Source organism: Sporobolomyces koalae (assembly GCF_050403365.1).
Source record: "Sporobolomyces koalae JCM15063 DNA, S_koalae_JCM15063T_v1_ctg24, whole genome shotgun sequence".
NCBI lineage: Eukaryota > Fungi > Basidiomycota > Microbotryomycetes > Sporidiobolales > Sporidiobolaceae > Sporobolomyces > Sporobolomyces koalae.
The window spans coordinates 104,232-118,475 of record NW_027481747.1 but is presented as its reverse complement, the minus strand read 5'-3'; the positions used below and the strand labels follow the sequence as shown (position 1 = coordinate 118,475).

Below are 14,244 nucleotides of genomic sequence, written 5' to 3'. Positions count from 1 at the left end.
TCTGTACGAGTCTCGGGTTCCAGGGTGCAATGTTTGGCAACGGTCATGTCCGACTCTCACGTTCGCAAAATTGAAGAGACCGAGTCCATCCGCTCTCGTAGAACGAGAGACCGATCGAATGACGTTTGTGCCTTCCGAATGTTCGGATGGACCCCTGTCCGACCGTCCGACGTCCGACATTCACCGCGGAGAGCGGTATAGGTCCAAGGTAGGTGCTTCCGTACGAATCCTGCTTGTCCTTTCGCTCGCTTGTTCGCCTGACACACAACACATCGGCTGGCCCATTGCGTTGCAACATGTCCGCTGCTCGAGCTCCTACCCGGCAGTCCAGGCCTCTCCCCAAAAAGTACCCATGCGGCCTCTGCGACAAGTCTTTCGGGTCAAGGAAGGTAAGTGCAATCAGTAGATTGCAAAGCCGTACTAACGGCAACTCACCTGTGTATACTTCAATTAGGCTCGCTGGAACCACAAGAGCGCGGTTCACGAAGGTCGCAGGCGGCTGTGCCCATCATGCGATCTCGTGTGCCTGAACCAGGTGCGACTCTTTGGAATTGAGGGTGTAACGTGCGACCTGAACACTTTGCGCAAACAGAAATATCATAGTCAAGTTCACGATAAAGAGCGCAAGCACAAGCATCCTTGTGACAAATGCAATTCTTATTTTGTGAAGGAGTGGTGAGTCCGAGCTCGTCATTCTGGTACGCATCGTTACTCATTCGCGCGGTCGTCCTACGTAGCGACCTTGACGAACATCGTGATGACAATCGATGTGGAGGTCGCGACGACCGCCCGTTAAACCAATACGGTCGTCGATGGATTCCTGAGATCAAAGCGTTCAAGGGGGTCACTCGAGACGTCAGTCTATTTTCACGATTAACCAAACAGCAGTTGTCAACAGCACAGTCCTCACAGCTCTCGTTGATTAGGGAGAGTTGGGCGATATCATCACAGAGTGGAAAATGATCACGGTGCCGCCGGAACAAGCCGACGCGGAAGCGTCCGATCATGTACACCCAAGTGCAGCACGGCGGTCGCCAGAGCCTCATCAAGAGTCTAGGTCGCCACGACTTCGGCTTGATCCACTTCCGGGTCATCACCACCTAGCTACCTCGAACACAACACTCTCTCACCCGCAGGCACTGTCCTCTTATGCCGGGCCTTCTACCGAATCGGAGAACAGCTTTATTTCTGGTCATCACCCAGATATCCCGAATACAACATTCTATTCTGACCCGGACGCACCGATCCCTCACGTCGGGCCTGACGGCGCAGATTCTCGAGATGTCGCCAATCCATTGTTCGGATCGCAGAACCGCTTTATACATGGTTCGAGCCAAGCCCCTAGCAGCCAGCAAAGCTATCCCTTTTCTGGGGATCCCCTTCCGGGAGATACCGATCCATGGCTTCTTGCGTATGGCTCGAGCACGTACTCGCGTCAGTCTCTGGACAAACTCGGGCTCACTCCCCTCCAATTGCAAGCGTTATCCTGACTATGTCTTTTGCGCAGCTCTAACATTCGCGGAACCTCACCAAGACTCTGCGTCGCCACGACTTGAGCTTGACCCACAACTTCGTTCACACTCGCTCGCACCGTTTCCTCACGCTTGGCCTCAAGGATACGATTTTTCGAATGACATTCACCGAGACTCGCAGAACAGCTTTGTTCCTGGTCAACCCCGAAATCGCTCGCACATGGACAGCAGCCGACATAGACGTCACCCTCCTCAAGCCGGGCATCCAGGATCAGATCTTTCGGATGGCGGACATCGATCGCGCGAATCGCAGAACAGCTTCATTCCTGGTCATGGCCCAAAATCCTCGAGCACAACACCCCATTCTCTCCCGCACGCACCGTTCCCGAACGCCGGGCCTTCAGGATCAGCTCCTTCGGACAGCGCAAATCGATTTCATGGATCGCAAAACACTTCAGTTCAGAAGCCGGACATTGACAGCATCCTTCCAAAATTTGCGTCTCCGGATCGTGACCTTGACAAGTTCATCGATCCACGGCTACTTGACAAATATCCGCCTGTGCGTCAGTCTTTGAGCAAGCTCTGGCTCACTCCGCGTCAGCGCAAGCGTTATCCCGATCGGTGCCTTTGATTCTCCTTTTTTCTCTCGATTGTAATTTTATAACTGAGCTGTGCCAAAGACGCCCGAGAGAATGGACAGGTACATTGCAATCGCGCACCCGTCGAGCGGAGTTTCTGGGAGAGTAGCAGTTAGAGTGATGGCCATGAACATGGTCGAGCAAGCGCTTGCCTCATAACACCTTGCACGCAGTATGAGTCTAGCATACCGGGAGACCTCGTGCGTGGTGGGCGAGATGAGACATTGCGCGCGAAGTATTCCTTGGGCCAACGGCACGGGCTTTCTTCGCGAAGCCTGCTGGTACTGACGAGCGTTCAATCGTGTACAAGCCGAAAGGTTGGTCGGGGAGAGTGAACGGCAAAGATTTAGGGTTGTTGCCGGTTCATGCTGATAGCCGATCTCTCTCTTTCGTTCAACATGTACATCTACCTGATTTGCTTTGTCACCGGACTCGCGCTACCGAGTCTCGCTCGATATGTCGTGTTCAAGATCAACCGGGGTAGCAAAGCCGAGCTGTACGATCAAGCTGATGCGGTCACTCTCAACTTGACGCGCGGTAACTCGTTGTGGTTCAACATGGGCTGGTGGTCGCAAGAGTGAGTCGGCTCAATGTCTTGGTCCGATCACGGTCGAGCTGATGCCTCGAGATCATCAGGGCGCAGGAAGAAGATTTCCACGAAGCGGCTGCAGCTCGGTGTCGAAAGGTAGCCCTGGCTGCGCGGCTCGACTCGGATCAACGGATATGTGTTGGTCACACTTTCCGAACCTACAGGAGATACGAGAAGATTTTCGCTCATCGGCTTGCTAAGGATTACAGGAAGTGGGATATGGCTCCGGAGATTCGACTTTGTTACTCCAGCGCGAGTTTTCTCCTAAAACCTACATTGGGTTCACGAGCCTCGCAGCTCAACACAAGATCGCCAGTCCGTCTGTCCTTCCCACTCACCGAGAGGAATCCTTAAAGAGCTGATACTTGAGAAATTTTCAGGTCAACGCATGCAAGGATTTGCATCTGACAACATCGATGTGAGGCAAGGAGATGCCGCCACGGCTTTACAATCTCTCGCATCCGAATCTCTAGATGCAGTCATTGCAGTCGACTGCGCATTCCAGTTGGGTTCACATTCCTCCATACAGCGATGATTGTCAAAATACTGAAGCAAAATCTCACATTGGGAATAGTTTCAATCCTCGCCAGTCATTCTTTGTCGATGCTGCAACGACGTTACAACCTGAAGGTCGAATCGCCTTGACGGACCTTCTCCGGCCCTCGACCAGACTCTCTCTCCTCGATTCCCTCTTACTGAAAACCATTTGTCTCCTCACCAAACTCCCCTTCGAGAACCTTCAAACTCGAACTTCGTACGCGCGATCGCTCTTCGAGGCAGGATTTGAAGAACCCTCGATCGAGGCTCAAGCAGGAAACGAGAAATGGAGCTGACAACGAGCGAATCAAGGTCAGTATTGCAAATCTCACGAAGACTGTGTTCTAATTCCGCAACTCAAAGCGAGAGAAATTCAACTTTTCACAGAGATACATTGCCAAGTACACGATCAATCCAGCAATCACTCATAATATTTCTCACCTTGTTGGAGACATCGCTCCGGGCAAACTCGCAGACCTCGTACTGTGGACTCCGGTCCAGTTCGGTGTCAGACCAGAGATGATCATCAAGGGAGGTGTTGTGGCCTGGGCCAATGTGAGTAACTCTCTTCTCGATTCATACGTTATGTCTCGGATCGGACTGACTCGTTTCCGCTTGATCAGATGGGAGATGCCAACGCTGTACGTGGCTCTCTCGTTTTTTCTGGACCACACTTTAGCTAAAAGCTTCATCTTACAGTCTATTCCTACGATTGAGCCTGTCGTGGGCCGAGCGATGTGGGCAATCCATCCAAGAGCTGCTCCCCTCAACTCGATGCTCTTTGTCTCGCAACTCTCGATCGACTCGGGTCAGTCCCTCTCCTTCCTTCCATCCAAACATTCTTTCCTCTTGTCCACATCCTGACGAGCTACGTGCGTTCAATGCGAATGGATCAGGTTAGATCGCATCTTACGGTCTCGACAAACGAGTTGAAGCCGTCAAGAACTGTCGCAACATTGGCAAGAGCTCACACAAGAACAACACGGCGTTGCCCAAGATCAAGGTCGATCCAGAAAACTACAGGGTACGTCCATCAACAGCTCCTTATTCCTCTTTCTCCTCCTTCTTGCTTCGACGTCGTCTTGCAGAAAACTCATGGTTCGAACGTTTCAGGTCGAAGCGAATGGTGTACATTGTACTGTTCCTCCAGCAACCAAAGTTGCGCTCGCAAAAGGATACATGCTTTTCTGATCTGTACGAGTCTTGGGTCTCAGGATGTAATGTTTGGTCAAAAATCTCATGTCGTACTCATCGCGAAATCGAGGAGACGTAACATGAGAGACCGATCGAATTTTTGTGCCTTCCGAATGTTCGGACGGATCTCTACCCGACTGTCCGACGTCCGATATCTACCGCGGAGAGCGGTATGTGTCCAAGAGAGGTGCTTCCGTACGAATCCTGCTTGTCCTTTCACTCTCTTGCTTCCCTGGCACACATCACATTGCCAAGTCGATTGCGTTGCAACATGCCCGTTGCCTACGTTTCTACGTGGCAGTCAAACCCTCGCCCCAAGAAGCTCCCATGCCGCCTTTGCGAAAAGTCTTTCCACTCAAGGTCGGTAAGTGCAATCATGATCAGTAGATTGCAAAGCCGTACTAATGGTAAATCACTTGTGTACACTTCAATTAGACTCTCTCGAGCCACAAGAGGACGGTGCACGATGGTCGCAGGCGACTGTGCCCATCATGCGATCTCGCATGCCTGAACTGGGTGCGACTCTTTGGAATTGAGGGTGTAACCTACGAGCTAAATACTTTGCGCAAACAGAAAGATCATAGTGAAGTTCACGATAAAGAGCGCAAGCACGAGCATCCTTGTGACAGATGCAATTCTTATTTTGTGAAGGAGAGGTGAGTCCGAGCTCGTCATTCTGATACGCATTGTTATTCATTCGCGCGGTTGTCCAACGTAGCGACTTTCTCGAACATTGTCGTGAACGATGTGGAGGCCGAGACGATCGCCCGTTCAACCAATGCGAGCGTGGATGGAATTCTCAACTCAAAAAGTTCCAGGTCGGTCTAGTTTCGCAAGTAACCAAACAGCAGTGTTCAGCAGCACAATTCTCACAGCTCTCGTTGATTAGGGAGATTCGGGCGATATCATCACAAAGTGGAAATGGATCACGGTGCCGCCGGAACCAGACAATCCGGAAGCGTCCGAATATGTACACCCAAGTGCAGCACGGCGGTCGCCAGAGCCTCATCAAGAGTCTAGGTCGCCACGACTTCGGCTTGATCCACTTCCTGGTCATCACCACCTAGCTACCTCGAACACGACACTCTCCCACCCGCAGGCACTGTCCTCTTATGCCGGGCCTTCTGTCGATTCGGAGAACAGCTTGATTTCTGGTCATTACCGAGATACCTCGAATACAACATTCCATTTTGACCCGCACTCACCGTTCCCTCACGCCGGGCTTCCATCCGGATGGCAGAACAGCTTTCCTCTTGGCCTTGGCGACCAACACCTAAATCCACCAAACGAAACATTCCATTTTGACCCGCACTCACCGTTCCCTCACGCCGGGCTTGCATCCGGACCGCAGAGCAGCTCTTTTCTCGGGCATCACCCAAATATCTCGAACGAAACATTCTATTTTGACCCGCACGCACCGTTCCCTCCCGTCGGGCCTCCTCCCGGACCGCAGAGCAACTCTTTTCTCGGGCATCACACAAATATCTCGAACGAAACATTCTATTTTGACCCGCACGCACCGTTCCCTCCCGTCGGGCCTCCTCCCGAATCGCAGAACAGCGCGCACGGGCTTCACTCTCTGGGCAAGCTCATGCTCACTCCCCGCCAACGCAAGCGTTATCCTGATCGTTGCCTTTGATTCTCCTTTTCCTCTCGATTGCAATTTCATGTCTGAGCTGTGCCAAAGACGCCCGAGAGGATGGACAAGTACACTGCAATTGCGCGCCCCGAGCGAAGGCTCTAGGAGAGCGAGAGCTGGACTGATGGCCGCAAAAATGGTCGATCAAGCGCTTGACTCTTCATACACCAAGAACCTGGACACAGAATCAGTCTAGCAGACCGAGAACTTGTACGTGGTACGGGAGGTGGGCGAGATGAGACATCGCGCGCGAAGTATTCTCCGACACGCGGCACCGGGTTCCTTCGCGAAGCGTGCTCGCACGGACGAGCGCCTGATCGCGTACGAGCTGACAGGATGGCCGGGAAGAGTGAAAGGCAAAGAGTTAGGGTTGTTGCCGGTTCATGCGCGCTGATAGCCGATCTCTCTCTTTCGTTCAACATGTACCTCTATCTGATTTGCTTTGTCACCGGACTCGCACTACCGAGTCTCGCTCGATATGTCGTGTCCAAATTGCACCGAGATGGCAAAGCCGAGCTGTACGATCAAGCTGATGCGGTCACTCTCAACTTGACGCGCGGTAACTCGTTGTGGTTCAACATGGGCTGGTGGTCGCAAGAGTGAGTCGGCTCAACGTCTTGGTCCGATCACGGTCGAGCTGATGCCTCGAGACCATCAGGGCGAAGGAAGAAGATTTCCACGAAGCGGCTGCAGCTCTGTGTCGAAAGGTAGCCCTGGCTGCGGGGCTCGACTCGAACCAACGGATTTGTGTTGGACACACTTCTCGAACCTACAGGGGGTACGAGGAGATTTTTGCTGATCGGCTTGCAAAGGATAACAGGAAGTAGGATATGGCTCGGGAGATTCGACTTTGTTGCTCCAGCGCGAGTTTTCTCCTAAAACCTACATCGGGTTTACGAGCCTCGCAGCTCAACACAAGATCGCCAGTCCGTCTGTCCTCCCTACTCACCGAGAGGAAATTACAGAGCTGACTACTTTCGAAACAACAGGTCAACGCATGCAAGGATTTGCATCTGACAATATTGATGTGAGGCAAGGAGATGCCGCCACAGCGCTACAGGGTCTCGCGCCTGAATCGCTCGATGCAGTCATTGCAGTCGACTGCGCATTCCAGTAGGGTTCATATTCTTCATCCAGCGATGCTGGTCCAGATACTGAAGCACTCGCATCGGTTCGAAAAATAGTTTCAATCCTCGCCAGGCATTCTTTGTCGATGCTGCAACGACGTTGCAACCTGAAGGTCGAATCGCCTTGACAGACCTTCTCCTTCCCTCGACTCGACTCTCTCTCCTCGATTCCCTGTTCCTTCGAACGATCTGTCTCCTCGCCAAACTCCCCTTCGAAAACTTACAAACTCGAACTTCGTACGCCCAATCACTCGTCGAAGCAGGATTCGAAGAATCTTCCATCGAGATGCTCGACATTTCCGAACACGTGTGGCCTGGGTTCTTGAGGTTTGTCGAACGAAGAGAACGTGAACTTGGACCTGTGCTGGGATCTGCGTGGAAGGGCTTGAACATGTATGCATCAGTTGTGAGATGGTACAGTGGGATTGGAGGAGGGAAGCAGAGATTGAGGTTTTATTTGATCAGTGCTAAGAAAGGGAAAGGGACCTCTGGATCTAAGAAATTGTATTGATCCTTTCCCTTTTTTGAAGAATGTCCTTGGCATGCAGATTCGAAAAGGATGATCTGTAAATGTAACAACTCGCAGCGAACAGGATTGAGAGTTCCGAAAAGCTTCTCTCGCGCACGTTGATTTGAAGAACGCTTGACATCTTTTTGAAAAAGAAAACAGAGAAGCAAAGAGAGCGAAAGAGGAGGAGCAAAATCTAAGAGAGCATGGTCATCCATGCGAGTAGGAAGAAGAGCATGAACAATGGAAACACTGCCAACACTGCTCGATCCTTTTCCAACCTGGTTCCTCCCAAGAAATTCACCGCAGCTTTTTTTCGATTTCATGTACGAGAATCAGAGTCAGACTCTTTTCTTTGGACAAGTTGGAGCGTTCGAGAAATTGTTGCTCACCCCAAACAGACCAAGCGAAAGTTGCGGCGCAGATCGGAAGTCGAATCCACAACATTTTGATAAACACGCTCACGAGTGCTGCGAGATCGAGAGGAAAGATACAGTATCCCAGTACGCACAACGATTGGAAGAATGACCTGTAGGTGAACCGGCGGGTCAAATCGAGTCAGGTACAACAAGTCGGTTTCGAGGTTAAAGAGAACCAACACTTTTCCTCCGAGGAGTTTGGCGTTGAGAGTGACGACGACTGATCCGAGCCACACGATGACAAACACGCCTGTAAAAATCTGTAGCGATTGTTCGGCCGGAGCTGTCAAGGGTCGACCAGCGCATGATTTCGATACCTCATCAGTCACTTGACCATGTCCGGGACCAGAGACGAGAGGATCTCACCGTTGGTCGACAAGAGAATCGCAAGAGTTAAACAGAACTGTGCATTGGAGAAAAGTCAGCACAGAGAGCAGAGGCAGAAACGCACAAGAGGCCCATGTGAGGGACTCACGAGAAGAGGACCCCAGAGATCCCAATCTCTCAGGACGGCATTGTCTGCCTGAGGATACAGTACTTGAACGACCTTGTTTCCGATTGCGCGCAAGTCTCGCATCTGCGTACAGCGAGCAACCGGGTCAAACTCGTCCGAACATTGATACGAAGCGAGAGCCCAAAACGGACGATCGTTTCCGACACGGGTTCATCGAGGGTATCTGATCCCGTGTACCTCGTTTCAGTCTTGATCCCACCAAACGTCGTCGTACGCTGCGTTCGTTCCCCGACGGGAGTTCCAGCCGCACCACTTCCGATCCTGCCTTCGAGTCCTGCCGTCGAACCGGACCGCAGTTTGTTCTTGCCATAGTTTGAAGCGCCTGACGGGGCTGCTCGCGCCTTGCCTTTGCTCTGGGACGAGGCCGGGACGGTGTGAGTGGGGAGCAATCCTTGCGCCGAAGTCGCGACGAGGTCTTCCTCGTCTGACGAGACGTCTGCTGCAATCTCGTACGTCGAGGATGTCGCCATCTGTGAGGCACTCGAGAGGTCGGGGTGATGTCGAAGTTCAGATGCTTGCGATGAAAGTGACACCTCAGACCCTTTTCTTCGCCTCAGCAAACTTGGAGACGTTTCATTTTCCGCTAACTTGCTATTGTATAATATGGCTATCGGGGAAACCAAGAGGCGGGAAAACGCTATGGGAGGAAACACGTAAAAATCGACGGGCGCGACAATTCGCACGCGTCGAGCGTTCAACCGGTTTGTTTGGCGTCGCCTCGCTTCGCTCGGCCTGCCTCTCTCCCAACAGCGAGTGCTGCATGCCGTGCTAGCAGGAGTCACGCGTGTACCGACTCACCTCACAGCTGTACGAGCGACTCGACCTCTACTCGCCTTCTTTCATTCATTCAACACTCGCGTTTCGACTCTATGGCCTCTCCTCCTTCGACCTCGACTGGCAGCGCAGTCGCAGTCGACATTGAGACTATCGAAGCTGCAAAGGAGAACATTGTCCCACTCAATTCGGGCAGGAGTGCTTCCCAACTCGCTTCCGTCTTGGGTTCGACTTCGACTTCGACTCGGTCCGGACTCGGACTCAAACTCGACCAAGAACACTCTCGCTTCCGCACTCAGATTGCAGCAGTTCAGTCGTATGAACAAACCGGACACTGGACCGATGGACAAGACGGTTTGACCCTCGACCAAGTCGCCCAACTCGCCGAAGACCCACTCGACATCTCTCACCAGTACGTGCGGTTCATCATCGCGAATTACCCGTCCGGAGCAAACGCGCAGAACAAGCTCGTACCCGTTCTCGAGGAAACGACTCGGAGGTTCTTGGGAGACGAGCGGTACACGAACGATCCCCGGTATTTTCGATTGTGGGCTCACTATGCCAAAAACATGGAGTCCCCGATCGAGTGTTACCGTTTCCTGTTTGCGAAAGGAGTCGGGGAGAAACTCGCTGCGTTGTATGAAGAGTTTGCCAAAGTTCTCGAAACCGTTGGCAAGTAAGCCCATATTTCTTGTTTCCTCACCGCTCGTTTCGCGTATCGTCCAAAGTATTGACGAGATTTGTTCTCTGCGTACGTAGGAGACAGCAAGCAGATCAGGTGTACCAATTGGGGATCAATCGCAAAGTGACCCCGCTCGATCGGCTCAAACGGTCGTACCTCGACTTTCAAGCTCGCATGCTCGTTGCCCCTCCTCTTCCACCTTCTCCTCCCCGAGAACCTCAAGATCGAGCCGCAGCTGTTCGACCGATTCTTGCTGCGTCCTCTGCACGTCCTGTGTCGGGCGGTACGGGAGTCGGACCCAAGGGCAATGGATCCATGTTTGCAGTCTTCAAAGATGATTCGGCGGCAGCTCAAACGCTTGCACAGCAGGAAGAGGGGACGAGAGCAGAATGGGACGATTTTGGAACGGTCAAGAGTCGCAAACGAGAGAACGACCAGGACAAGAAAGAATGGAGTGGCGAAACTCTCTCGCAACAACCTTCTGCAATTGCACCAGCACTCGGAGGGTTCAAACTCGAGGTGTACCGTGACGAGGTCAGTCTCGCTTTTTTTTTTTTTCACCGAGTTTTTGACGGGGCATTGAAAGTATCTCTTGGTTGATCCCAGACTGCGACGTCGACTCCGAATCCAAATTCTCTCCTCGAACATCATCATCCAACGACGGAAGCGTTCGCAGCTCGATCGAACCGAACACCTTCTGAAGCGGAACAGCTGAGACAGAACCCGTTCAAGAACTACTCTGCCGCCGATGTCGACCTCTTGACTCGCGATCCCCTCGAAGGTCTCGAAGTCCTCCCACCCTCGACCTCGACAGTCAAGAAATCGTCTACAAAGAAAAGTAGTTCTTCGTCTTCCACGGGCGACAAGAAAAAGACTTCTTCGAGATCCAAGACCTCCTCTTCATCGTCTTCGACAACCTCTGCCGCTGCTGCTGACAAGGCAAGTGCCTCGACGGAACCGAAACCTCAACAGATCTCGTTCAAGTTGGAGAGGTTAAGAGATCCGCAACATCCAGACCAATGGATCTCGTTCGAAGAGGAGCGAGTCCATCGCAGGAGAGCCAAGTATATCGTGCAAGATGTCGACACGTGGAACGGCTGGGAATGGAGGGAAAAGTGGGAGCAAGAGGTGAAATCGACAGGTCGTGAGTAGTGGCACTTTGTCCAGGATCAAGAGGGACAGAGCTGACTCAGAGGGCATCTTGCTCGAGGGGTTCTTGCAGAGACCACGTACATCATCGATCAAGAGACTGGATGGCCAGTTGTTCAGGACCGAGATGGAGGTGAGAGCTTTCCTAGGTTCGATTCTAAACTGCTTCAAAACTGATCCGTTCTCGACAGCCCCACTCTACGATTTCCTGAGACCTGTACCCGAGCCCAGCGAGGAACCACAACAACAAGCGCCTGCTTCGCCTCGGTCTGAGCAGGGAGCGGATGAATCGGCTTACCCTCCTCTTGATCCACATCGTCCACCTTCGCCAACGATGAACACTCGAGCTGCGAACGCCATGATTGACGACCTGTTTGCCAAAACTCTTGACTTTACGCGATTCAACCCTCGTGACGATCCCTCTGGTGCGAATGATGCTCAGGAAGAACCGTCGACCGATGACGATTCTGACGAAGACGATGACGAGAACGGTGGTGATTACCCAGGAGGACTACTCGCTGCCGGCAGTCAATTCTCGACTCAACAAGCGAGTCAAGCGAGTAGCGTCGGTGACGAACCGTTCGTACCGTTCAGTCAGACTGGAAGCATGATGGGAGACGACAGTTCGTTCTTTGGATCGCAAGAACAACCTGCCGGATCGAGTAGCTACGCACCTGTACAACCTTACGGACAAGGCCTGCTCGCCCTCAACGAAGAAGAGGAAGATGACGACGAAAACGATGAGAATTCAGAACCGCGCGTGACCCGCATGCAACTGTTCAGAGACTCAACTACCTCGACAGACTCGATGCCGACTTCGGGAGGGTTCAGACCGGTAACGAAATCGGCTCGAGCTCCTTTGGGTGCGAAACCCGTCGGAGGCACCCCGGCTCCTGCACCTCGACCAGCTCCGGCATTCTCCGTGTTCCAAGACGTGTCTCGAGAACAGATTTACGAAGCACAAGACGAAGACGAAGAGCCAGAAGAATCGAGGCATGCGGATTTGTCGGACGGGTACGCGATGGGTCGACGAGAACCCGGCATTCCGAATCGCTACGCTCCTTTTGTCGACAACATGACTCCGATCACGGAACGAACGTTCGAGATCACTACAGCGATGAATCCACTCTCATCTTCTCAACGATCCTCGACAGCTTCGACGAGGAGGTCGAGCGCATACGCAGCTCCTGTCGTCGAGGACGACGAACCGAGCACGGAAGAAGACGACGACGACGAAGATGAACCAGACATTGGCGATCAAGCGTTCGTTGCGAGCTACGCTACAGACGGAGTCGATCCATCCCAGCAAGACGACGACGATAGCAGCAGCGACAGTTCGAGTGATTCGTCGGACGAGGAAGGAGACGTAGGCGGAGTTGATTTGCTGCAGCAACCTCAACCACAAATGCTTTCCCCTGTCCAACACGACTTGGCCAGGCTGTCCCTAGGCCCACAGAACTCTTTCGATGTCTCGCCCAATTCTTCCCTCCCGGAAGGTTTCACCATCAACGGGAACCAGAGCGGGATGACCACTGGAATGGTCGTTACGGACGTGACGATTCGACCTGTCGATCCTTACAATCTCGATCTGTTGCGGTCTCAGCTCGCGCAGCTCTCGACGCCGATCACCCAGCATGAGAACGTCGTCAACCTCTCGACTCACACCGCTGGCAAACTAGCCGAACTTCAGAAGACGGCCAAGAAACGCGCCAATAGCAAAACCAAGGACCGCACGGGAACATTCGACGACGCGTGGGAGCTCGAACTCGATGGAGAAGTGTTTTCGGTTCGAGAGAAACTCGGCGAAGGATCGTTCGGAGCCGTGTTCCGAATTGCGTTCTCTTCAGACGATGACAACAATGACGGACAGGACTCGGACGCTTCGTTCGACATGGACGGTACTGAGTTGTTCCTCGCGGTCAAAGTCGAGCGACCGACCAATTTTTGGGAGTTCTACGTCCTCGATCAAATGCAAGCTCGTCTCGATGACCGTACCATCGCTTCGATTGTTGCACCTCACCGCCTGTACGCCTACGCGGACGAGTCGTACTTGTTGCTCGACCTCTGCGACCGCGGCAGTCTCCTCAACGCAGTCAACAAGGCTCAGGAATACCGGATCGCCCCGCCCGGTGCTTCGACCACCGGGGTCGACGAACTACTCGCCATGTTCTTCGTGATCGAACTGTTGAGAACGCTCGAGGCATTCCACACTGCAGGATTCATTCATGGAGACCTCAAGATCGACAACTGCCTGCTTCGGTTCGAAGATGTCGAAGGTGGAGGACCAGCATGGCAATCGGGCTACGATCCGAGTGGCGCGCACGGATGGGGACAAAAGGGACTCAAGGTGATCGATTATGGACGAACAATCGACTTGGCCATGTACGAACCTGGTCAACAGTTCTCGAGCAATCTCAAAACGGACCACTTTGATTGCATCGAGATGCGCGAATCGAGACCGTGGACATTCGAACCCGACTACCATGGAGTCGCGTCGATCGCGTACTGTTTGTTATTCGGTCACTACATGGAGACCGAGGCGACTCAAGCTTCTTCGGCTGGAGGGTTGTCGAAGCGAATGCCGAAACAGGCGTTCCGTCGATACCACCAAGTCGACTTGTGGACAAAATTGTTCGACATGTTGCTCAACCCGCGTCAGGTGAAGGGAACGGTACCGATCACGGACGAATTGAGAGCCGTTCGCAACGAAATGGAGGCATGGCTCGCGGCCAATTGCAACAAGAATGGCAAGAGCTTGAAGAGTCTGCTCAGCAAGCTGTGAGCCAAATTTTTCCTCTCCACTATCGTCGTACTGGTACACGTGTTGATCCGATCTGGTTTCGCGGGGAACAGGGAGAGGAGTTCCCTGACCAAGTAGCCAGAGCCTTTCATCATACATTCGTTTTTCAACTCTTCTTACGTTTTCCATTGTTTTTGCAAAGCATACTGCTCTTGATATCCTTGTCAATCGCGTCAACGTGACGCTATGCTAGTCTGTCTAC

General features: G+C 52.8%; 4 protein-coding genes across 4 annotated transcripts; 3 read left to right on the top strand and 1 right to left on the bottom strand.

Annotated features, from left to right (window-relative positions):
• Positions 1-2,508: 2,508 nt before the first annotated feature.
• Positions 2,509-4,427, top strand: JCM15063_005435 (uncharacterized protein; the record flags this gene model as incomplete). The annotated part of the gene is made up of 11 exons (XM_076679569.1): positions 2,509-2,687; positions 2,747-2,837; positions 2,909-3,014; positions 3,080-3,203; positions 3,274-3,453; positions 3,503-3,548; positions 3,624-3,791; positions 3,860-3,877; positions 3,936-4,044; positions 4,172-4,260; positions 4,350-4,427. 11 exons carry the CDS (start codon positions 2,509-2,511, stop codon positions 4,425-4,427), a joined length of 1,188 nt encoding a protein of 395 aa, XP_076533291.1.
• Positions 4,428-6,489: 2,062 nt separating this feature from the next.
• JCM15063_005434 (class I SAM-dependent methyltransferase) lies at positions 6,490-7,707 on the top strand (the record flags this gene model as incomplete). The annotated part of the gene is made up of 5 exons (XM_076679568.1): positions 6,490-6,668; positions 6,728-6,818; positions 6,890-6,995; positions 7,059-7,182; positions 7,254-7,707. 5 exons carry the CDS (start codon positions 6,490-6,492, stop codon positions 7,705-7,707), a joined length of 954 nt encoding a protein of 317 aa, XP_076533290.1.
• Positions 7,708-7,900: 193 nt separating this feature from the next.
• Positions 7,901-9,107, bottom strand: YIP4 (Yip4p; the record flags this gene model as incomplete). Its single annotated transcript, XM_076679567.1, has 6 exons — positions 7,901-8,013; positions 8,097-8,233; positions 8,304-8,406; positions 8,490-8,526; positions 8,599-8,700; positions 8,769-9,107. The coding sequence occupies 6 exons, from the start codon at positions 9,105-9,107 to the stop codon at positions 7,901-7,903; spliced, it is 831 nt and encodes a 276-aa protein (XP_076533289.1).
• Positions 9,108-9,506: 399 nt separating this feature from the next.
• Positions 9,507-14,024, top strand: JCM15063_005432 (uncharacterized protein; the record flags this gene model as incomplete). The annotated part of the gene is made up of 5 exons (XM_076679566.1): positions 9,507-10,087; positions 10,171-10,627; positions 10,700-11,237; positions 11,316-11,375; positions 11,434-14,024. 5 exons carry the CDS (start codon positions 9,507-9,509, stop codon positions 14,022-14,024), a joined length of 4,227 nt encoding a protein of 1,408 aa, XP_076533288.1.
• Between the last annotated feature and the right edge of the window lie 220 nt (positions 14,025-14,244).